Source organism: Microtus pennsylvanicus, chromosome 16 (assembly GCF_037038515.1).
Source record: "Microtus pennsylvanicus isolate mMicPen1 chromosome 16, mMicPen1.hap1, whole genome shotgun sequence".
Taxonomy (NCBI): Eukaryota; Metazoa; Chordata; class Mammalia; order Rodentia; family Cricetidae; genus Microtus; species Microtus pennsylvanicus.
Window position 1 is genome coordinate 11,959,447 of NC_134594.1, and position 24,648 is coordinate 11,984,094.

Consider the following 24,648-nt stretch of genomic DNA (forward strand, 5'->3'; position numbering starts at 1 on the left):
GTTCAGCTTTGCCCTTTGCCCAGGAGTCCCCACAGAGAGGAAGAGTTTCTTAGCTCCCCTACTCGTTGTTGAACTAACAAAATATGAATCGGGATACTGAGAGACTCAATGGAAGCTGAGAGAATGGGAAGTGGTAGCTTTACCTTTACAGGCTGCCTTGTTGCTGGACTCTGTGCCTGTTAATGTGCAGGGTTTGCCGGATTGGATTAGCAGCTCAGGGGTGTAGACAAAGGAGTGGGCTATCACTGTTTTCTTCAACATGACAGTTCACTTCTTTTCCTCTGAATGCTTTGGTGTTATTCTTCTGTTTTATTGCCACAAATACTTCATGCTATAGAAGAGTTTGCTTTAAATCCGTATTCCAACTTTTATGGGTCGAGGGATTTTGTTCGTCTCTGGCTAAAGCAACGCCTTTCTCCTCTGTCCCCTATACCAAGCAGAGTGAGGATCAGTGCACCTTGAGTGCTCTGAAAACTTAGGTTGTCCTTTATTGAGTTCCAGTTTTTAGATAACTATTGAGTTTGGAGTGAAGGAAAGAGACAGTGTTGTTATTCAACCCCGGATTCCAATCTAAGCATAAGGTACTGTTCACCAGCTTCTGGAATAAACACAGAGAATGGTTCTCTATCTTCTATGGCAAAAGGACTAAAGCACAGGGTACTGTTCAAAAGGAACATGCACACAGACTCAAAGTGATGTGTGGAAGACAGGTTCTGTAGACATGATCGATTCCTGAGAATGATTGTTGTATAACATAGCAATTTAATAAAAACCATACTTATACAAAACAGAAAGGAAAAAGATTTGTGTGGATAATTTTGCATTTGAACCTTTTTATACCATAATTTTCTGTGTTGGAAGTATGATTTGGGATTACAAAGTCTTGTTAGATTATAACTTCTTATTAGTTGTGTAAAACGACATTTGGATTTGTTGTTTTAAAATTAATAAAACAGGCCTGTGGGGACGGTTTCACTAGTAAAGCGCTTGCACAAACGAAAGGACCTCGTTCAGATCCAAGAATCCAGGTAAGTTACAAGCCTGTAACTCCGGTCCAGTTGTTACAGAGTGAAGGCATGCAGAACCTGGGGTTTGCTGGCCTGTTGGTTTAGCTAAAGTGACAAGCTACAGATTCAGTGTGAGACCCTGTCTCAAACACAAAGTAGAGAGCAACAGAGAAAGAAGCCTGAAATGAACCTCTGGGTCTCCCCATATGCACACACTGATGCATGCATCCATTTTTCATCTTGATTGACTGAATCTCTGTGAGTTGTGCTCTTGGCCAAGTGCACAGTGTCCTAGGCTTTCCTGCCTGTGCTGAAGCTAGTAAAGACAACGAAGGTCAAGGGAGCGACCTATGACCATGCTTTTGAGACACCGGTGTGTGTACACGCAGGTCTCCAGTGTTCACTCACCCCCCCCAGTTTTATTTTTCAGAAATGTTACAGTTTTAGTAGTGTACACTCAAAAGTTGTTTTATTCTGTAATCATCTTGCAAAAGTGCCCACTTAAAATATCTTTCAACTGTGGTATGGGCAAAGGAACTGTAAATGTCCAGTCTTTAGAAGTGATACAAGTTTTGATCAACTCAGTAACTTAGAAGATGAAGAGTCAGGCTCAGGGAGCATAGGCAAAACAATAAGACACGACATTAACATTTTCATTTCCATCAGCTCGTTGACAGGGTGTTGCTTAGTCCCAGCTAGGCACATATGGATGTAGCAGTCTCAGAGTGTGGTGGGTGTTACTTGTACCCTGGGGTATATACACACACCATTTGGATCCTTTGATGTCCTTGAATGCCACTTCCTGTTAAGTTGTATTCCCCAGAGTTCCCAACTCGAAAATACTTGTCTGTTTTGACATAACCTACTGGTGCCACACTTAGGATCTCTGGATTTCTAATAACTTAAAGTGTGGCAGACTATTAAAATATAAATTCCGTAGTATTTCTGGGCTATGTCATCTTTTTTTTTAAACACACGTGGCCACAAAGCCCTCTGGGAAGAATTCTCCCAAGAGCTTATTTGCTCTTTGTGTAGAAAAGTGATTTTTCTTTCTTTCTAGAACAGTTTCCAAAAAGATTTGATTTGCAAAACCAATAGTTTTATGGAGACATCAAGAGCAGCAACATTGAGTTATCGTATTTCCAAACTGATGACAAGGAGCTCAACACTTTCCAGATTTGAAGCAGGAAAGCAAAAGTAGAAATGTAACTGAAAACTATTAGGATTGGTGCTATCCCTTGTCAGACTCATATTTTTTAAAACATTTAACTTTGATTTTACTTGGTTTCAGAACTGATTTCTTGGGTTAAGTACACACCACACCCACACACACACAAATGCACACGTGCACACACATGTTTAGTTTTTTCGTTCTAATGGAAACGCAGGGGAACTGAAGAGTCGGTATTACAGACCAAGAATAACATGACCTGTCAGTTCCTAAACTCTCAAGTCTTTTTATTTCCCCTCAACTGCAGATCCACGCTGCTTGAATTCAGCCCAACTGACACTTAATAAAATCACAGCCTAGCTCACAACATGAGGAGGTTTAACGTGCCTTAAGTTATGATTCCATGATAATATTTGACCCAAGTTTGTGCCTTTCTCTCTGGAGCAAGTCCCTATCCTGTGTCCTCCACATAGCAATCTTCTTGGTCTCTCTTGCTCTCTTGTCTTTTCCTTTTTGAATCTTGCAGGTGGACCCATTGAAGAGTAACTCATTCATTTGATTTGGTTGCAGCCGAGAGACTGAGCTATTATCTACACCCCTTTTTTTTATTCTCATAATTTTGTGAGACCTTTGCTCCTAAGAGCTCTGTATTTGGTGAACTCTCAAAGTGAAGCTATTTATTCATCAAACTCTGTTAGCCCATGGTGAAGCTGGTCCCTCTATGTTTTATTAAACTCAGTTAAGTAATGGAGACTTTTGAAATCAAGCTCACCTTCATCTTCCAAGAGAAACACTATGGTGCTTTGGAGTTCATAAGATGCCGGATGTTGATGTCCTCGTGGTGCTGAAGGTAATTTGATTTATGTCTTGCCCTAGTTAAGATGCCCAGGTCCTCAAGCCTCTTTGTCTGAGTTAGAGGCTGAGGTCAGGTTAACAATACTAATCTGTCCCTGTTTGCAAGTGATGAATCACCATTTGGATGCTAAGACTGCATAGTAAGCTTCAACTGGGCAGCTTGGTTCAAAGGTTGTCAGCAGAATGTATGAAACTGGCCTGTGTCTGGAACTTCTGGTTACAGATGTCAAGGATTCCCTGATGCGACCACCAACTCTGGGATGAATAATTGGTGGGAAGTGGGTGTGGCTAAGATATGTTAGTCCCATGCCCAGTTTGGACTGATTTGATTTGATCTAGATTTCATAATATTAAAAGCTCCTCTAGTCATTCCCAGGGCACAAATAAAAATGCTTTCCAATCATTTAGGAAGAATGTGACTTGTTCAGGGCTATCTGTAAGAAGAGCGTTGATAAAATGAAGTAGCTCGTTTCCACTTCCTCGACCAAGTGAGTTGAGCTTAGGAAAGGATGGCACTTCAAGGAGAGACATGGTGTTTTATTACTAATTGCATTAGAGTTTGTTTTGGAGTATTGGAAGTTCAAGTAACTGGAGTTAAGACAAGCAATTCATAAACTTAGAGGCCAACATTTTTTAAGTATTCTGTTGTTCCGATTCCTTAGGAATTCAGACAAAATAGTAATGGAAATAAAGAAAACATAGATGTTGGCTCCACTTTGAGATTTTCCCAAATAGAGTTAGCGTTGGCTTCCTATTTACAAAATGAGTGCATGTGCCAATAGTGGATGATTTTGAGTAACTATTTAAAATATTTTAAAAGAAAAGGGCATTCCGTTTCATTAGGAGTAGCATAAAATTTTAAAAATGATTCTATACTTTGAATTGCCAAATTCCCATTTACTTTTTTATAGGTTTTTGACTGTATTGCATCAAAAACTAAAACTATTGTAACTTAAGCAGCTATCCGTGTGTGTGTGTGTGTGTGTGTGTATGTGTGCAGAGGTTGTCCTTTTTCACATCAGTGCATGTGAAGCCTAGAGACCGGCATTTGAATGTCTTCCTCAATTGCTTCTCCATCTTAGGCTTTGATTCAGGGTCTCTCATTGAACAAGGAACCCACCCACCATTTTAGTTTGACAAACTAGTTCTGAGCGTCCATTTATTTCCATTCCCTAGTGCTGAGATTTCAGGTGTCCACTGTCACACCCAACTTTTTGCTGTTTTTTAACATGAGTGTTTAATCTAAACTCGATTTCTCACACTTGTGAAGCAAGGACTTTATTCCCCGCGCCATCTCCTTATTCTTTCTTGTAGTTCCTAACTATTTGTATTTTTCCACTTCTGCTGCTGATTTGTGTGCAGTGATAAACGGGTACTTCTCAGGCTGGCTAATAGACACATACTTTTGATGTAAGAATGTAGGCTGATCAAGGATTGTTTCTGTGATCCCAGGAAGGGTGTGGGTAGATAGGGGGATGGTGGATTGCAACATTGTGACTTGACTGAAAACAACTTCTTGATTTCTCTTTATTCTGCAAAATATGATAGAGAATCCCATAAAAGAAAATGGGGAACCTGATTATTCATATGTGCTGCTTGATTAAATCAAGGCTAAAATATGCTCTGTGGCTGATGGAACAGAAGAGAGCACTAAGAGCTTCCCATTAAGCAGAGGGATCTCTATCATGTGTAAAGTCACCTAATATATTGGTACCCTTGGTGTGCGGTCTTGGTACGCATCACAACATGAAATTTTACATGTTAGGGTCATGACATGCAATTGTCTGTGGAGATTCTTACTGGAATGATCCATACAACTCTTGAACAATCAGTCTACAGATAACTCTCAGCCACCAAGGATCACCAAGAAGGTCTTGATAACCTTGGTTTCAATGTATCTGTCAATCAACTGACTTTAGGAAGACTACAGGGATGGATTAGCTAGGAAATCCTACATCTTAATAATATACGCATAATACATCTTACAATAATATTGTAAACCAAAACCATGTTTTCTTCCCATGATCCCTTCACTTCATGGATTTGATCATCATAGTCAACATTTGATTGCCCTAGGTATATGAGTAAAAAACACCCATGGGCAGAGAAAAATAAAAGGATGCATGGTGGTCATCGAGATAAAGAGTTCTGTTAGCTTATCATTCATTGACTTTAATGTTGATTTGAAGGAATATTTTCTGAAAGATCATTTAGTGTGGATAGGCAATAGTACATGTTGATAATAGAAATTGAAGTTTCCATGCTTTGACAGTAGTTTGGAAAAATAAAGTGACTGTGATAATTTCTGCTGTTCTTACTGTCTGGAGTCCAGAAAAGTCCTGGATGTCCACTTAAGGGTGTGCCAGTTCACGTGAGAAGAAGCATACACACCTATGCATTTTGGGTTTTGAGGTTTCTTGCCTACTACGTGTAGAGCTCCCTTCTAGGTTGTGTCCTACTGGTCCCATGGCCACAGCACTCTCATTATCACCAAAGGAGAGCTCTTGCATCGCGCAATACTGCCACAATGCACAAACTTAGTGTGCTTGTCCCCTCCGCAAGCCCTGTCATTTAAATCCTTCAGCTTCCAAGGAAAGCCAACGCTAGCTGCATAGCATCTTAATGCCTGTTTTATAAAGGAACAGAGAATTATTATAAGATTGAGTCTGATTTTTCAGTTGCTATGGTTTTAAATATTACACAGCCATTTTATTGTACTATGGTTGTATGAACCAGATTCCAATTATTAGAAACACTCCGCTGATCATTTTCATAATAAAAATTGAAACATAAGACTTTCATGCAAAATCTGATGCTGCTTCCACGAGATGACTTTCCCTGAGTTATCATGGAATGGTATAATGAGTAATTTGACAATCGCAGTCCAGGTATCTCCAGTGTCATATCCTGATTCTGTGAGGAGAGGGGAGGAATGTGCCCTGATGTCTATGGGATGTGTCCATACCTCTCCAGCTCTGCAGCTACTTTCCGGGAATCAGGCTGATGGCTTGACTCAGAATGCTGATTCGGCGAAATGAGTGCACATCGATTCCATAGATTCTACAAAAAAATAAAAATAATAGCTGCTCCCACGGGGTGGCTTTGATTTTCCAATGAAAGAGTGCAGGAACGGGATTTAGAACAAGTGTTTGGCATATCACCGGCATTCAGAAAATGCTAACACTTCCATCGCGAACTCCTCTTGTGTTTCCATGGGCTCCCTGTGCTTCTTACTCTGAACATCTACTGAGAGTGTCGTTCCTCGAACAACAGCATTTTTAAATGAATATTTATTTATATGTATGTGTGTGCAAGTATGTGCTAGAAGAGGGTATCAGATCTCTCAAAACTGTAAGTGATTACCTGGGTACTAAGTCTGAATTCTGGTCCTTGTGATTGTATAGCAAGCTCTCTTAATTGCTGGGCCATCTTCCTGGTCCACAAATCATAATACTTTAGCTGTGTTTCTCACTTTTATATTTTATTACCAAAGAAACCCCAGCTCAATGGAGGAGATGAGACATCAGCTATAACTAATTGAGCCTTCTTTTACTTTTTTTCCTGAGGAGATGCTTGACTTCTGTGAGCGTTATCATGTCCATGGAGTCTATTATGAGTGCTATGAAGTTGTGATCCTTTGTTTGAATTTATCTGCAGCACTCATGAAGATGAAATCTTGATGCTGATGCTATGTATCTGTTAGTACTGGCCACATATCTGAAAATGGCAGCCCTTAAGGTCTATAAAGTGGAGAGCCACCGTGCATGAGGACCCAGGGAGACACCACGCTAACATTAGTATTCGGGTTGTCCATTGCAGAAGAGAACTTATCTCTGAATTCAGAGACAGGAAACACTGTGCATGTTGACCTGGAGTTTGTGCCCTGGGTGAGCCTGTAATCACATAGCAAATTGAAAAGGAATGGGCCAGGTCGACTTGTTTTCCCAACCTTTGTCAAATGCATTGCTTTAGGTGTGGCTTTGTTCAGACCCACAGCCTTAAGTTGCTCCCAAATGCTGAGTGTAAACAGTCAGCTGCTCTTTCAGTGACTCTGTCCTGTTTGGGGATTTTGCAGTCTGTGCTCCACCAACCAAGGAAGGCTGGAGGTGTCTAATCAAACATGTATGAATATCTGCAGGCTTCCTAAGAATTCCACATTTGCTGTTGCCTTCTCAGGCTCCTGACCTTAAATGTATAAGCCCTTCATTCCTCACTTCCCTCTCCTCCTGAACATCTCCCTACAGTTCCAGAATGTAGTATATTAGGATGATTTGAAAGTGAGATGATACGGAGTGAAATCAAATAGTACAAACAAACAATGAGATAAAGAAGCCATGGAGCCTCATTGGGTTTCATGGAGAATCTCTCACCCATTAGATTCTATTCTACCTTATAAATATATTTTGGTTTATGCACCATCTCCTTGCCTTTCAGAAAGGCAGCCCAGATCTTGGTATCTCTAGCCTGGATGCCTGCAATCCCACACAAAAAGACACCCACTTTCATATCCACATGCAGATTGTCATCAGGCTAAGATTAACTGTACGGCATGATTGGCATGAAACTCCCACTTAGAAAAACTGTTTCAGTCTTTCAATTTGTTCCCAGCTTCTGTCTTCCAGCCAAGAAGAAAAATATAAATATTATTTTGAATAAAAAACTTCTCACTCAAGTTGTTCCTTCTGACTTACTCTTCTGCCTACCCTGACCCCACAAGAGGATCTGTTAGTACTGACCACATATCTGAAAAAATGGCTGCCATTAAGTTTTACAAAGTAGCGGGTTTCTTGGAGGATGGCCAGGGGAGATGCAATGCTAAGACTTGTATTCAGGGTTTCTCTCTCACTCTCTCTCTCTCTCTCTCTCTCTCTTTCTCTCTCTCTCTCTCTCTTTCTCTCTCTCTCTCTCTCCCCCTCCCTACTGAAATGACTTTTGTGAGCATGAGTTATTGAATTATTGTTCAGGGGAGGTCCCAGAGAACCCCCTAGACAATACCATTGCACATGACTTTGATGGTAAGAAACTTTTTGACAAAAACGCTATACATCATAATCACCAAACAGAGAAATCAAGCTTGTGTTGGTCTGGGACCATTCTCCCTGCTAGTTTGCTAGTTTGCAAGATATATTTTGTGAACAAAATATATTTTGATCATATTCTTCCCTTCTCAAACTCTACTCTCCATAGCTATCCCTCTACATTCATCTTTTTATAATGTATCGAATATAATTAGTGTTATTACATACACATGGATGTAGGGCATCGTCACCTGGGGCATGGGAAATCTAACAAGGAAGAAGAACAGCTGTCCTTCTCAGCTTCTGTCACCCATAGGTAGCTTCTCAGCGGGGAGTGAGTGGAGCTTCAGGAGCCCCTCCCTTCCTGTGCTCCAGCAGTGATTGCCTTGATCTTGTGCAGGGTTATGCTGGTAAATAGACCTGCTGTGAGCTCATAAATGTCCAGAAGACAGTCTTCCTCAACCACCAGATCTAACAATCTTTCCACCTCCTGTTCCACAGTGGTCCCTGAACATCGGGGATGGGTCTGGTAATCGCGGTGGTGACAGCCATGCCCAATTTAGGACTGGGTAGTTCCCAGTCTTGAATTTTCTCCACTGTGACCAGTTGTAAGTATCTATGTCAACCACATTCCTCTACATAAAGAAGTTTCTCGCATGAGAGATGGAAGCTGCACTAGTCTATGGGTGTGAGGATACGTATTTAGGATGCAGTTTGATACTATATCTCTTTTAACAAAATAATTGTAGTAAGACTTATCTCCCAGGCAAGGATTCTGGACAGATTTCTAGCATGAAGCATAGGTTCCCTTCTATAGAGTGTACCTTGAGTCCAATTGTTGCACCAATGAGCATATTTCATCAGGCCAGGCATTACCGTAGCTGATGATTGAATTGTACCATCCAAAACTGTGCAAACTAGCAAGGAGACTGGTCCCAGACGAGCATCAGCTTGATTTCTCTGTTTGGTGATTATGATGTATAGCGACTTTGTCGAAAAGTTACTTAGCATCAAAGGCATGTGCAATGGTATTATCTAGGGGGTTCTCTGGGCCCTTCCTTGAACAACAACTCATTAGTACATATCCAGTACCTAACACTGGGCCATGTGTTTCTTGGGAGGCATCATTCCTCCATGTAGGGTAACTTCAATTATACTTAAACATATATGCATCTTTAGGAAGCTTATAAAATAGTAGGATTCTCTATATGGCTTTTTCAAATATCCATAGTGTTATCTCTCCTTTTCCTTCTCCTCTTCTTCCTATATATATGTAGTATATATGTAACATGCTATTATATATGTGTAGTTCTCATTCCAAATTCACTGAATTTGAATCTCTCGAGGGAACTGGGGTCTATGTTTAAACATCCCCACTATTCTGAGCTCTGAGCCACGTCTGTTCCCAACAGTTGGTGATACAGGAGGTCTCTGGGCCTTTGTGATACCAGGACAGTGTCTGGCTGGTCCCCACCCAGACTAAACGCCAGTAACTCTCTGCCTACTCTCTTCTCTCTCCTTTAATGGACTGTGAGAACTAAGAACATTGTTTCAAGGAACAATCAGATCAGTTGACATCATAGGTCTTCCTGAGAAAGAGGAAAGAGATGTGGAACACAGATAAGAACCGCCCCCAGCCAGTCTCCACACACTCAAGGACCGCTGGTGATCCCAGGCAGTGGCCCCAAGTCTACCCTGTGTTCTTGAACTTTAAGAGGGACCCAGTTGTTCAGATGTCCTGACTCCCATATATTTATTCTCTGAACGAAGCAAAAAGGTCTGGGTGAGATCATGCATCAACCTATGAAAAATGAACAATTAAAACAATGAAGTTGTCAGTTCTTTTACCAGATTGCAAATCAATAACCCTCCTGTCAGGCTGGCTGCTCCAATGCACCATTAGTTTAATACAAAGACATTCCGAGGAACTGTAGGTGACAGCTGATCCATCATCGAGTGGCTCTGAGCTTCAGATAGAGACCTGAGCAAAAGATGTTGCATAGAGCACTGAGGTCAGTCTCGATCGGGGAAAGCCAATGTTTAAGGCAGAATTTGAAATTTTAAAGGTTGACATAGTGGAGGATACTTCTTTCTGTAATCCAAAGTGTGTGTGTGTGTGTGTGTGTGTGTGTGTGTGTGTGTGTGCATATTTAGCTTGTTGGAGACACTGAGATTCAATACATGACCAAGAAATTTGTGAGAGCCACAGTGAAAGGGACTGAGGCTACAAATGATCCTGCAGGTTAGACCTATCTTCCTGAGGAAGCAGCTATGTGTCATGCTGAATGCTAAAGACAACGGCTGAGCAAATGCAAAGACAACACATTGCATTCTCTTACAAGTTTTGCTTCTGTATGCCGTCTTAGAAAGCATTTGCCAGCCCAAATAAAATAACTGAATAAGGACAAATTCTTTAAAGTCTTTACAGGGTCTCACTTGACTTTCTGTTTCAGGAGAACAGTATGGAATTAGTTTTCGAAGTCATCTTAAATGAGAGGCTTTTCTTATTAAAGACATAAGGCAATAGTAAGAAATGCGCTATAGCACAGCTAGGGCAAGAAGGTTCCTGAAGCCCTGAGATTTACTAAACTGTCTGTCTAACTGATTTTGTTCCAATTTGAATCTTACCAAAGCTGACCTCTTAACTTGTAGTAAAAATCTGGGATATTGCCAAAATCAGCAAGACAAAACCAGGACTTCTCCTTCACAATGGTTTGGGCATTTATTTTACCTAGATTATAGATTCTCAAGCAAAATATGTTGTTATCTCTAATTCAAAAGGCCATTGTCCATTCATTTTTTTTAAACTATTTTCGCCGGTCAATTCAAAGAACAAAACGTAGCTAGCATCCTTAGGGAAGCCACACAATGGGGGCTTTGTAGTTGTTCTCTCATCCAGAATGATGTCATCTGGGAGAGGAATCACCTCCATCTGTTCAAATGAGACTGACCAGTGCTTTCCCAGCCTGTGTGATGGATAAAACAGGAACAAGAACATTTTAGTGTAAAGATGTTTTAGGTTGATAGCCAAGGTTATGCCATTTGTCTTCATGATGCCTTCAAAGTTTTTGGATGTTAAACTATCTCTTACTTTCTCTGAAACCAAGAAAGAGAGAGAGGGGGGACAGGGAGACAAGGATTGACAGAGAGACAGAAAGAACAGAAACAGACAGAGATGCAGAGAAAGAGACAAAGACAGACACAGAGAGAAACAGAATCAATGACAGTGTGTGTATGTCAAGGCGGGAACCCTGAGCTTATCCTGAGAACACTCTAGGTTGTTCCTGGTTTCAATGCTCAGTTATCACACTGTCCAGTCACATGAATAACTGTGTGCACCATAGCTTTAGATGGTTTTACAGGAGACTGTATGGAACACCAGGATGAGAAGCAGTTTGTGGTCCAGTAGACTCTCATCTAAATGTCTATCTTGGGACTTCTTCTCTCACAGCCCTTTCCCTTGGCCTTCCTTCAAATATCTGCTGGAATCCCTAGCTGCTTCCACTCTTTTCTGGGTCTTGACCTTGGAAGAATCTCAAGTCATTCTCAATGTGGCATGTTAAATGGTATCTTTTAGATCAATTCACTAAATGAAAGTATCTTTAAATTATTAGCCTAGCTTTCTCACATATTTTGTCATTGAATGGTTAAGTGTGACATGAGCATCTGTTTACAAGGAGGTTGAACTAGAGGCTGCTCGTAGAGCTTGACCCTGTACAACTACATGACCCCTAAGGAATAAGTTCAGAGTCATATGCAGCGTTAAGGGATGCAGAAGTTGTGATAGGCTGAATAAAGATCCCTCAAAGATGTCCGTGCCCTAATTCTTAGAACCCGTGATAATGTGATTTTTATATAAAGAAAAAGGAATTTTGTAAATAACATTAAACTGAGCATCTCAAGTTTTGAATTACCTGAGTGGACTTAATTAAATCATAAAATTATTGTAAGATCAGCAATCAAGACGCTAAGTTGTTTGTTAAGGACATGAACCTAAAACCAAGGATTCTAAGTAGTTTCTAAAAACTAAGAGGCAATTAAATCCATCTCTCTTCAAGCTTTAAGAAAGAGCATTTTGCCTTTTGCCTTCTGGCTTCCATAATTAGGTGATAATAAATCTGTGTCACCTTGAGTCAATGATTCATAAATGTAACTTTGTTATAAAGGCCATGGGTCATGCTCCTTAAGAATCCTCTCAGTCACCCATGTACCTCCAGGTCCTCTATGGAAAACAGTTCTCCATATTTTCCTCTGTCTTCCTTCCCTTGATCTACATACACTGTCCCTGATGTTTTAACAGCTCAATTGCCTAGTGCCCTCTTCACAAAGAACATCTGGAGCTATGCACTCCCATCCGACTCCTGCCAATGCTAACGTGGCCCTAAGGCTCCTCCCCTTGTCACACCTGCACCTTCACCACAGCTGGCATTTGGTATTTGTTTTGGATGGTCCAGTTGCCATGTTTGTCGTCTCACTACTATGGGCTTGATAAGTACACAAGCCTGATCTTGCCCACTCTTGTGGACCTGGTGCCTGGTGGCAAACACAAGCAGCTTCTTGGTGGGTTAAGAATCCTCAGAATTCTGCAGGTCTCCCTTGGTGGGCTGAGCTGGTGACATGGTGCCGTTCATTTGGAAAGGCAACAGCTGAGCTTGGGTCTGTGCTCTCCATCTTTGCTCACAGAGAAAGTGAGCCTGCCAGACTTTGCAGTAAGTCACACGCTCCTGAGGTCCTGGGGACAGTCACCACGTCTCTTTCTGAGGGACAACTGCTAAAAATTGTTGCATGCTGAATGAGTAACAGAGAAAACGGCATGCAGTTTCTAAAATACTCTTTCTGTGTAGCATTTGGGACTCTTTGTTTTTGCCTTATTTCTATTTCCGTTTTAATTTTAGTGCTGGAGAACTAATCATAAGACCACTAAGAAATCAAGAGTTTCTTGAGCGGGGCGTTTATAACTTCTATTATTTTGGATTCTCTGATTTTCACAGTCAAAGCTGATGCTATACTGGGGTTCCCTTAGGATGGAGAAGTGGGTAGCGCTTTTGCATAGTCTCATTAAGACCTCGAAGAAGGAAATACAAGCGATATGGTTTGTTCTATTTATATGTGTTTCAGCCTATTTCAATGCTTTGTGTGTCTGTGTACATGCAGAAGAACATGTATGTGGGTGCATGTGTGTCTGTGTGCACATGTATGAAGAGATCAGAAGTCACCTTGGGGGTCATTTCTTAAGCACAGTCCACCTTGTCTTATGAAAACGGGGCTCTCACTGTCCTGGTACTCAACAACAGAACTATGTGGGCTGTGGCACCCCTCAGAGTCAAGTTTTATCTTGTTTTCAGCTCTGGGATTACAGCTGTGCATTTACCCTTCTCAGAAGTTCTCAGATGTGGGGTCTAGGGGTCAAAATCAGGTCCCAGTGATTTCACAGAGAGCACCTTTGCCTACTGAGCTATCTCCCTACCCCTCAGTAATTTTTTTGAAAAAGTAAATTTTCATGAGTAGTAGAAATATGTACAAATGGTTCTTAAATAGTAGATAATTCCTCCCAATAATTATGCTATATTTTCTACATAGTTTGCACATACATGGCGCTTTTATTGAAATTGCTTTTAAATTCAAGTATTTTAAAAACTTTTTTATTTTTGAGAATTTCACTGGAATATATCCAACATCTCCCACCCAATTACTCCACATTTATCACCATAGCACCCCCCAAAAAGTCTCTCCCAAGTTCATTATTTCTTATTATTCTTTTCCTTTCCTCTCCCTTCTCCCACTCACTCCTCCTCCATCTTGGTAGCCCCCTGGGTCCAATTAGTGCTACCTGTACATGTGTTCCTCTTCATAACCATCTGGGCATAGATTCCAGTCATCTTTCCATAGGAAGGAAATTTGGTTTGAGGGATTTATGTAGAGCAAGTTCTTTAAGGACCCAGATAGCACAGTGACAGTGGTCTGCTTTCCTGGTCCAGATGCTCACAGTCTCCCTAGACTGCATAGTCACCAGGAACCTTCACTCAGCATAATTTTTGAGGTCTCATTCAAATCACACCAGCTCAGATTTCTCTGGGCCATTAGGCTCCACACTTCAAAATGGAAAACAGGCCAATAAATTGGGCTGATAATTTATTACCCAGAACCTAGTATGTTCAGAATCCCCCTTTGCATCTCTCAGAATTCTTCATTGCAGTGTGCTATGGGCATGTTTTCTATGGGAAGATAGCAACGTGTAACTGTCACAGCAGGCACAGATCACAAAAGCTAGGAAGAATGTCTAATCGATTCACCTTTGACTTTATAAAACTTTTGTACGACTTTAATGAAGACAAATTATTGTGTTAGTTGATTGTCAGCCTCCTGTGTAGATACCTCCCCTTAACAAGATCATATCACATCGCAGTAGGGTAGAAAGACTGCTCCCAGTTCACTGACGATGAGGTGGAAAAAAGCAGGAAGGTTGCCCACATTCACCCCCAGCCTGGTTGGCTCTTCTCCCTTAGACATTAATCAGCCAGGCCAATAAGCTTTGCTGACTGTAGCGTCAAATGGGTCTTTCTGGGTATCTGGCAGATCCAGGATGAACGCCCCGTAAACTGATATTTGAGCAATTAGTATATCTGAAACAAAGAGTGTCTATACCCACAGCAGAGTCTGTCAAATGTCGCTGGAGGCATTGCTAGACTGTTTCAGGTCTATAGGACCTAACGGCCAACTTGTCTGCTTTCTTTTCCGCTGAATTTGCTTGCATTGCCGTGTGTCCATAACCATGAAACCAAAACTGCCTACTTGATTCCATGTTCTGTGCTAAAAAATACCCATAGCCCTTTTTCCTTTTTTCCAAAAAGGAAAAAAAATGCCTTGGTGTGATTTGAAAGTTGGAGGGGGAGATTTCACTGTTGAGACTACATAAAGAAACAGCAGAACGCAGCCGAGGGGCTGACAGGCGACATAAACACAGCACCTGCTAAGGCGCGGGGAGAAGCCACCTTGAGACTTTAAAACAGCTTCCCCAGAAATAATATCTTTATCCAGATACGTGGTCCCGTATGAATTATACTATTATTTTAGCTGATTTTCCCTGACATCACACTATGATTTTTTTCTGTGACAAGAAAATTGCAGCCAACCCTTGACAGTCAATCATAAATTGACTGAACAAAACAAAATCATAGAGCGAAGTAATCCCCAAGCAAATTTAATGAAACCTAAATCCCGAAGGGCTGCGCACTTCTGTAGGCAATGGTCTTATTTAATAAGTTGCCCCTGCTTTCACTTTTAGGACCGTATTTACACAGACAAATTCAATTCATTGGGATTGACTTCTCCTCTCCCCCTTAGTCTGCCCACCAGGCACGTACGGGGAAGACTGTAACCAGGTATGCCAGTGTTCAGCAAGGAACGAAGACTGTCATCCAGTCACTGGGAGATGTACTTGTCTGCCTGGCTACCATGGAAACCACTGTCAGTTCCGTAAGTACAGTCTGTGCAGAAGTGGGATTTGCTGAGGAGATACCAGTAGGACAGACTGTCATTCACAGTAAAGGGCGCAGGTGAATGAAAGACTCATCTCTATAACAAATTCTGTAGAATATTTTACTTGAATCGTAGAAAGCATTATCTTCCACTCTCTCTAGGCTTCCCCCTTCTCCATCTCTCTTTTGGTCTTTCATGATCGATTTTATTTTTTTTTTTTGCCAAATTCTTCACAAGTATCCAATAAGAAAAGAGACAAAGAAAAAAGTATCAGAAATTATGTGCTTATCATTATATATCTACCGAGAACAAACGACAACATATTTAAAGAGATTCGAATGTAAGTTGATCCCATGCCTGCTTCGAAACAAAACTTAAGTGAATTGTTATTCAGTAAGGAAAGCAGTGACTTGGGTAAGTGACAAAACACCAGTTGCTCCTGGTCCAGTAGTGCGACAGCATCCTCCCTAAACTCAGAACTTTATATTGATTTGCTGGAACCATTTAACACCAAAAATGGTGATAGAAGAAAGAACACACTAAAAAAGTCCCAAGGAGCATGTAAAAATGTTCAATCAACTATTTAATTTTAAGCTTGTAATTATTTATACTGCGGATTTTATAGGTGTAAGAATAAAATGATTTGGCCTCAGGGTCATTTGTTCCCCCAAGTTGGCCATCACTACGCCTTCCTCTAATCACGCCAGTCATTTTTTCTAAATACCATTTTTTTCTGATCACCCAAATTTTCTAAAAGCTACAGATAGTATTTTCCAAATATCACTAATACATTTTAAACATTGACAACGACTGCCACAACTAAACATATATGAAAATTGTTTCAATTAATACCTTTTAGATCCATAGTACAGTCATTCCAGTTGAAAATGAATAACTAAAACAAAATTTCTCTTAGTTTATGGCTATGATCAATCTCAAGCATCTTGTCCTAGAAAGGTATTGTCACATATCTCAGAAGAACTTCCTTCCTGGTCTCAAAGATATTATTTGTTAAGAAAATAATATCAGGTTACATACAACTTGACTGTGTTTTCATTTCCAAAGATGAGCTACCTTGGGTTAAGGGAGGTAGCCGCACCTTGTTAAAGTGGAGCTGGCTGAGCCAGGAGTAGCTCCCTGCCTGTCAAATGGGCTTAGCTCCAAGCAACACGTGGTTGGATACGGCGGCAAGGGTTCCTTGGCAGCATCCACTGTAATTACAAGACTGTGAAGAAAGACTCAAGAAAATAACCATAAAAGGTGTAGCTGGCTCCAAAGCCAAACTTCAGCAGCCAAGAACAACTGGGCTTTCGTGTTCTCAAGTTCAGAGTGGAGAATCAAACTTTTCTTTCAGCAGAGGTCAGAGGGAGCAGACAAACACACTGAACATCTCCCAGCTTCTTCTCAGAGCTGCTCGGGGTGCTCAGCCTGAGCGTGTGGCTCTTACATAGAAGAACGCAAGGGCCTGAGAGCGGACTCTCGGTCCTATGAATTCCATGACCAATGAGAGGTCCTACACTACTGTAGACCTTGGAAACCTTACACTCCTCTTTCTGCCTGCCATTTAGAATCACCCTCATTTGAGTTCTCAGTAACTAGTCAGTTTTGTAAAATGGCCCCGTGCTTCAAATGGATGCTTTAGGAAACGTGGTGAGAACAGCTTTACCAGGTCAGGAGGATATGAAGGCATTCATAGATGCATTGCCCATGGTCATAAACATTCATTACGAGAAGATTTTAGTTTCTCCTTTTTCAGAATAAAGCCAGATTGTGTCACAATGCCTTGCCCATATGTGTGTAACCTTTTCAAATACTAGGCAAACGGCAGATTAAAGCTAGTCCTTTGCTTAGGAACTCTGTGCCTCCAGATACAGAAGCAGCCTTGTTTGCCCAAGTGAAATGCCATTCACATGATCACAGTGTGTAGTGGCAAAGGGGCCTGCCACCAAGCCTTCAGTATTCAAACAAATGAGAACAGTAAATTCCAAATTGATTTTTTTTATTAGAGTCAAAGAAGGAAGGTTTTCTTCTGGAGGGAGAAAATGGTTTTGTAATGGAAAATAACCCAACAACCCTTGCTAGGGAGACAACATTCCCAGGAAGAATGTAGCAAAGGTGGTACCACGCTGAAAACAGAAGGTCAGGAAATAGGGGGGCCTTACCTTTATTATGACAAGTTTAGTAAAATCATTATGTCCACAATGTGTCTTGATAAGTTTAGTGACCCTCTGAGATGTGCTCACAAATTAAGAATTCTCACTTGCATGCCCCACAGAAGTGACCAAAAAAGTGGGATTGTCCACAAAATAATTAATTCTTGGAAAAAAAGATTCCCACAACTTCTATAAACCACACACCATACTCAACATGTAAATTTAATGAATCAGTGACCCATAGATTTGTGCAAATATTGTCTTTTGATAGATAGTATATTTTTTAAATCAGATATAGTGTACTCATTTAAGAAGCATAATTAAACTGAAGGATAAAATAATGTGTTTTTTTCTATTTATGACAAAAAGGAAGCAATACTGATTTTACTAAGGACAAGGCAGGGATAATATAGCTGCAGTGGTGTACGTCCCAGGTGGAAATGGCTGTCCTATAGCTTCAACTCACTGGGAAAGTATCTTAAAATCTGCACTTAACATCTCTTAGACACTTTATGGGACACTCACACTGTGCCATTCTTCCTGGTCAACGGATGCGATGCTTCTTTATACTCAGAATGGTAACCACAGTTATATGTTCATTTTTATAAAAAATTCTCTCTTTGTAACGTGAAGCTCTTTCCCCTTACTTGCCCAGATCTCCACACCATGATTCCCTTTCCAGTTAGGACTCTAGAGACTTCTAGAAGACCTACTACCTCTTCAATCTCCTTTGAGGAGGCAGCATGCCTGAGGAGCATGCCTGAGCACACTGGTTCTGTCTGTACACCCTCAGTTTCCCTGTGCGTTTTCCTCCAAACATTTCTCCGCATCGTACATTTTTGTAAATCACTGATTGTATAAAACTATGAAAATCACATTCCATGAGACACGCCCGGTTAGACCTGCAGGAGAAATATTTCTATCTTAATAAAAGGAAGATGAGGACAAGGATGCATGCTCTTGCACTAACCTCATGCTTACCGTTCCTTAATACACTTTAGAGGGGAAGGCACCTCAGGAGCACTGGCCTCCACTAAGCCTGCTGTGAGCACTGCTGTCCTTTAGAAGTAGGGGACAGCAGAGGGGATCCAGCACAGAGAGGAGTAGAGCAAGATAGCAGCTCCGCCAGAGCAGCAGCCTTCCGTGTGCACGGGACTTCAGTGTTTGCCTTAGTTCCCACCACGTGCGATTTTATTGTTTTTTTGTGTTTTTTATTTTTATGGAAGGCAAAAGGAGGAAGATACAGGTGCTTTCTAAGTCTGTAGTCAAATCTAAGTCTCCAAAGAACAACTATGGTTTTGGAGGCAGGCTACATGCCAAACTTGTAAAACATGTGTCTTTGACAAAAAGACCCTCTCTGACCAATCTCTTACATGGTGTCATCATTATTATTACATTAGGTGTCACCTACTTTAATTATTTTTCTCTTATTGTGATAAATATCCTCACAAAAAGTCCCTTAGCAGAGGAAAGGATTTATTTTTAACTTACAGTTCCAGAAGGGGACAGTCCATCATGGCTCTGAAGGTCTTTCTTTAATGGGACCATAAGACCAGCCTGTCAGTAAGCAGAGTAGTTACTTTCCATCCACACATGAGAGAGAAAGACAGAGGGAGAGAGACAGACAGACAGAGACAGAGACACAGAGACAGAGAGAGACAGAGATAGACAGAAACTAGAAATTGAGATCAAGCTACAAAACATCAATGTCCAGCCCAGTGATGTACTTCCTCAAGCTAGGCTCTACTTCCTAAAGGTCCCATAACTTCCCAAACATTACCTGAGGACCGAGTATTCATATATATGAACATATGGGAAACATTTCTTCTTCAAACCACAGTGCATGCTATTGTCTGTGCATGCGTTGAGACAAAAAATGGAAAATGAAAAACTACCCAAAAATGAAAGGCATTCTTTACACCTGGTGCCTTTTGAATTCTTACATTTATTAAACACACACCGAGATCCTTTTGGTCAAAACAAAATATATTTAATTAGTAAGGAAGGGGTGAATTTGAATTTGCTTAGATTGTAAGAATGCTTCAGAGGGGATACCAGAGAAGCTCAAAGGATGTCTCATGATTTATCAAGGGACAGCATGTCATATAAAATCTGCCTGTCTATATATGCATATATATATGTATGTATGTATGTGTGTACTGTATGTATATATTAGCTATTGTCATGTATCTATTATCCAAAATTCTGCCTATCTCTCTCCCTGTCTTCCTGTGTATTTAACTTCTATCACCATGTTTGAATCAGTAGTTTGAAGGCAGCTAAAATCATTAATGATAAATAATTGAAATACTGAGTTAAGAGAGTTTGAACACCTGAATTCTTCAAGTTACAACAACACATGAAATTTTGTTCTCCTGTGACAGGGTGCCCAGAAGACACTTATGGTCCAAACTGCCAAGAGACATGTAAGTGCCGGAATGGGGGTCAATGTGAAAGCACACTCGGCACCTGCACCTGTCCTCCTGGCTTCGTTGGAGCAGACTGCAGTCAAAGTAAGCGATTTGCGCCTGGTCTTTCAGGTGGCGTCCTTGTGTAGTTTACGTTGGCTTTGAACTTGTGGCTGCCCTACTGCCTTCATCCTGTACTTATGGAAAAGGTAGGATAGCTATTCCAGTGTCCAAAGGGTGCAGCAAAATACTAAAGCATAGTTCTTAATACTGCAGTTATGAGAGTGAACGGTGGCCTAATACTTCACTTGGGGATTTATTATAGGGACGGCAAATACAAGCTGATCTAAACCCTAGGTTGAGGACTAATAGCATCAGATTTGGGTTCAGAGTTGAAGTCATCATAAGTACCAAAATAAATATTTTTGCAATAAACCTTTCTACCCCAAAACACTGTACTCGAGTCAGGACTCAAAAAATCATGTTAGGCAAGGTCAGCATAAGAATTTTTGTGTTCACATTGTCAATCTTGCCCAAAATTCCAGAATTTTAACTATACTCAGCAAGTTTATGTCTCAACAATAAGTAATTTCTCTATTCATCAAAAGGGAAATAGTGCCGTAAGCACAAATACCTTAATTGTTCTTATCAGTATCAAGTGTAAGGGACAGAGAGTTGAAGATACCTTTAAAATGCACATGCTTGGAGCCTGTGAGTTTGTGCCTGGAACACGTGTGTCTTCTGTCGTCAGACCCACCAGTTCTAAGTAACTGGGTGGTTTCTACTTCCACCAAATAACTAGCTGAACACGTGCCCTCTGATGCCTCTGGCCCAGGTGGTGACAATTATGTCACCCTTGTGTCTGAACTCTGGATCACTAATGATCTTTTCAGAAGATACAGGAGGTAGTGAGAACAGACTGAAAAAGAGAGAGGTTGGAAGCAGGGCTAAAATATCTAGTTTTTAGACAAAGGACTTGAGATTGGGTTATTCACTTTTGGGTCAGCCATTAAAATCATATTATCACCAGTAATCATTAACTTCACAATTAAAAGAGAGAAGCAGCATTAGTATGAATTTAAATTAAAAGTAGATGAACTGCAATACCTTTAATTCTCATTCATGTGTGTACATGCATGTGTGTGCACTTTCACATGTACATATATACATACAAATACACATCTATACACATGCACACATGAACATACACACATAGATACGTATATACACACGTACCACACACATGCATACACACATGAAAGCATGCACACATACACAGATACCCAAATATACATACATACAGAACACCGTACACATACATGCATACACACATGCATACACAAATAGAAACACATATGCACTCATACACATATGCATATACACATATACATATACACATACAAACATATACAGGTACAAATAGACATATGTACATATATACACATATACGCATATACCATACATAGACAGACACAGATATTCATTCATGTATGTGCACACACACACACACATACACACTCAGAGACATGCATGCAAACATGCCCTGCATTTAAGGTCTTGCTGGAAGGAGTAGCGAAGTTTCTGTTAATTCAGGCCATTAAGCTGGTGTAAGCAGAAGATGCTTTCCTTGCCTGTGCTTCCCAGGCAGGTGGCTGCTGCCTCTGACTTACATAAACACAATGTCCTCTGTTAATTGTCCTGTGACAGCAGCCCTCAGTACTGATCATAAAAACTTACTAGGACAAAGTATCAGATCCAAAGAACTGATGATTGACACCTACTGGTAGTGCCTGTGTTCCCAACTGCCAAGTGATCTTTGAGGGAAAGCCATCCCATAAACACGTCCTGAGGAAGGTACTGGCTGGCTCCTTTATGTTGTTCTTCAAAGAGAGTAACTGGGAGAAATGTCCCCATGCAAGAGCGTGTTCAAAGGCTATGGTTCCTGAACACCGGGAACACGTTGTCTTAAGAAAGCTGTGATCTTGTAGGAGCCATTTTCCTTGCCTTGACAGATTGATAGGTTAGAGCCAAATATGCAGCCTGCCTCTGGCAAGGCCAAGTGTTTTTCTTGTTTGTCTTCACACTGTTACCACGCAGCCACCTCAGCTGGTTCTTACAGATGTTCCTTTTATCTTTGTGGGTCATCTGTTTTCAGCGTTCATCTCAATTCATTTTTTGCAACAATACAAAATAGATCCGTAAGTCCAAAGACATAAATAAATATTTGAAAATATGAGTACTGTGGATCTTAGGTTGAGGTTAGGAGTATAAAGTAAGATTCCAGAAAGGACTTAAGAGAAAAAAATATTCAATTTGGCAAAAATCTTATGTGTGTACTGAAAGTAATATTACACACATATATACACACATATACACACGCACACACAATAATACCATACAAATGCATATATACACATGCATCCCCATACACACAAGCACAGAAATAGACATATATACATACTCACATTCTCTTTCACGCACACATACACACTCAGAGCATGTGTGTGTGTGTTTGTGATGTGGGTGTGGGCATGTATGCATACATGTACCTGTATTTAAAGTAAGACTGGAAGCTGTTTTTTTTGTTTTGTTTTGTATTTTAATAATTTATTTTTATTTTATGTGCATTGGTGCTTTGCCTGCATCTATATCCATGTGGGGGTGTCAGATCCTCTGGAACTGGAGTTACAGACAGTTGTGAGCTGCCATGTGGTTACTGGGAATTGAACTCAGATCCTCTGGAAGAGCAGACAGTGCTCTTAACCACTGAACAATCTCTCCAGCCCAGAAGCTGTTGCTTTTAATTTGCAAATGAAATCTATCAGGTATGAGTTTTGAAACCAGATGCAGGCTTATGTATTCCATGTTCCAGCCGAAACTGTTCTAAGAAAGCAACAGCTTGGGGCTTCCTATTTGGTTTTCGTATTTTAAAGTAGCCTTTTAGGTTGAAAATTAAACTGTAGGGAAGTCATCAAGATACTGGATTAGGAGAAAGGACCATATGTTGACAAGTGTCTAAAAGTCTTGAGTGGCAGATGTCCAATAAGCAAAATAAACTTTGTATGTCTTTATTTTGATCTTTCATCCAGCTTGTCCTGAAGGTCATTATGGACAGGATTGTGTCCAACGGTGTTTCTGTGGCTCAGGAAAGTGTGACCCAGTGACAGGAAGATGTCATTGTCCACCCGGCCTGATGGGATCCAGGTGTCGGCAAGGTAAGAAAGGCTGCTGAAGATTCACCTCAACAGTCCAAGCAATAAACACGCTGAAGTAGGACAGAATGGATGCTGCTCCACCATGGCACGGTTTGCCATGCTTTCTTTAAAACGAGGCTTTAATCACGTGGCAGCCTGTTTGTCTGTCGCACTGCTGAGGCAACAGCCTCTTAGAAGGCTACAGAAATTGATATGAGGGGTCTGAGAGATGGCTCCGGGGTTAAGAGCACTGACTGTTCTTCCAGAGGTCCTGAGTTCAATTCCCAGCAACCACGTGGTGGCTCACAGCCATCTGTAATGAGGTCTGGTGCTCTCTTCTGGCCTTCAGGGATACACGTAGGCAAATGCTGTATACATAATTAATAAATAAACTTTTAAAAGAAAGAAAAAGAAATTGATATGAAAATGATTTATGGATACTCTTGGTTAGGAGGAGCAATTTAGGCAACAGGGACCACTCTTGGAAAACTTTCTAAAGTGTGCCAGAGGACTTAAATTACAAGACGAAAGAATTCGACATGCTCCAACCTACAGAGGCCCGCTGTAAGAAAAACAGGAGACAAACATGCAAATACAGTCTGTGTTGAAAACAGCCTTGCTTGGGGCTGGAGAGATGGCTCAGTGGTTAAGAGCATTGCCTGCTCTTCCAAAGGTCCTGAGTTCAATTACCAGCAACCACATGGTGGCTCACAACCATTTGTAATGAGGTCTGGTGCTCTCTTCCGGCCTGCAGATATACACACAGACAGAATATTGTATACATAATAAATATTTTTAAAAAAAGAAAAAAAAGAAAACAGCCTTGCTTCTCTGAAGTCTTAACATTGATTATTATCATATTTAAAATTTTAAACCCAGAAGAACCATCAGATCTTCAGGGCAAGGAATTATAGTGAGAGCGCTGGCTGTGGCCCTCCGCTGTGACCTCTGAGCTAGCAATCTCCCTTGCTGGTCACAGAGGGAGAAAACGGTAATTATGTGTGGGTCAGGGCTGTGTACCAGGCAGGCTGTGGGAACAAACTTAATCTCCCTGGGCATCATATACTACAGAAAAGACATGAAATAAACAAATATAGGATACGTACAGCTTGGTACAGACCAGAACAAGCTGGAATCTATAAATGATGGCTAAACCATCACAAACATATGCATATGTATACACAAATACACATACAGACACACATACATAGTGTGAACACATACACATATGCAGGCAAGGGAGCACAACTACCATAGAAACACACAAACAACACAAATATCATACACTTGTACATACTTACACAGATACATATGTACACATGCATTTCCCACAACTTGTACACATGAGTTTCATTCTAGACCA

General features: G+C 40.8%; 1 protein-coding gene across 5 annotated transcripts in view; it reads left to right on the forward strand.

Moving 5' to 3' along the window:
• LOC142836509 (EGF-like and EMI domain-containing protein 1) overlaps positions 1 to 24,648 on the forward strand; it is a 626,698-nt gene that overhangs the window by 566,052 nt on the left and 35,998 nt on the right. For 3 of the 5 annotated variants that reach the window (XM_075950806.1, XM_075950804.1, XM_075950805.1), the window contains 3 exons: positions 15,396 to 15,527; positions 20,068 to 20,196; positions 23,181 to 23,306. In XM_075950806.1, coding sequence (XP_075806921.1) covers positions 15,396 to 15,527; positions 20,068 to 20,196; positions 23,181 to 23,306 — 387 coding nt within the window. The remainder of the gene's footprint in view (positions 1 to 15,395; positions 15,528 to 20,067; positions 20,197 to 23,180; positions 23,307 to 24,648) is intronic. The other 2 variants (XM_075950807.1, XM_075950808.1) reach the window with 2 other exon arrangements.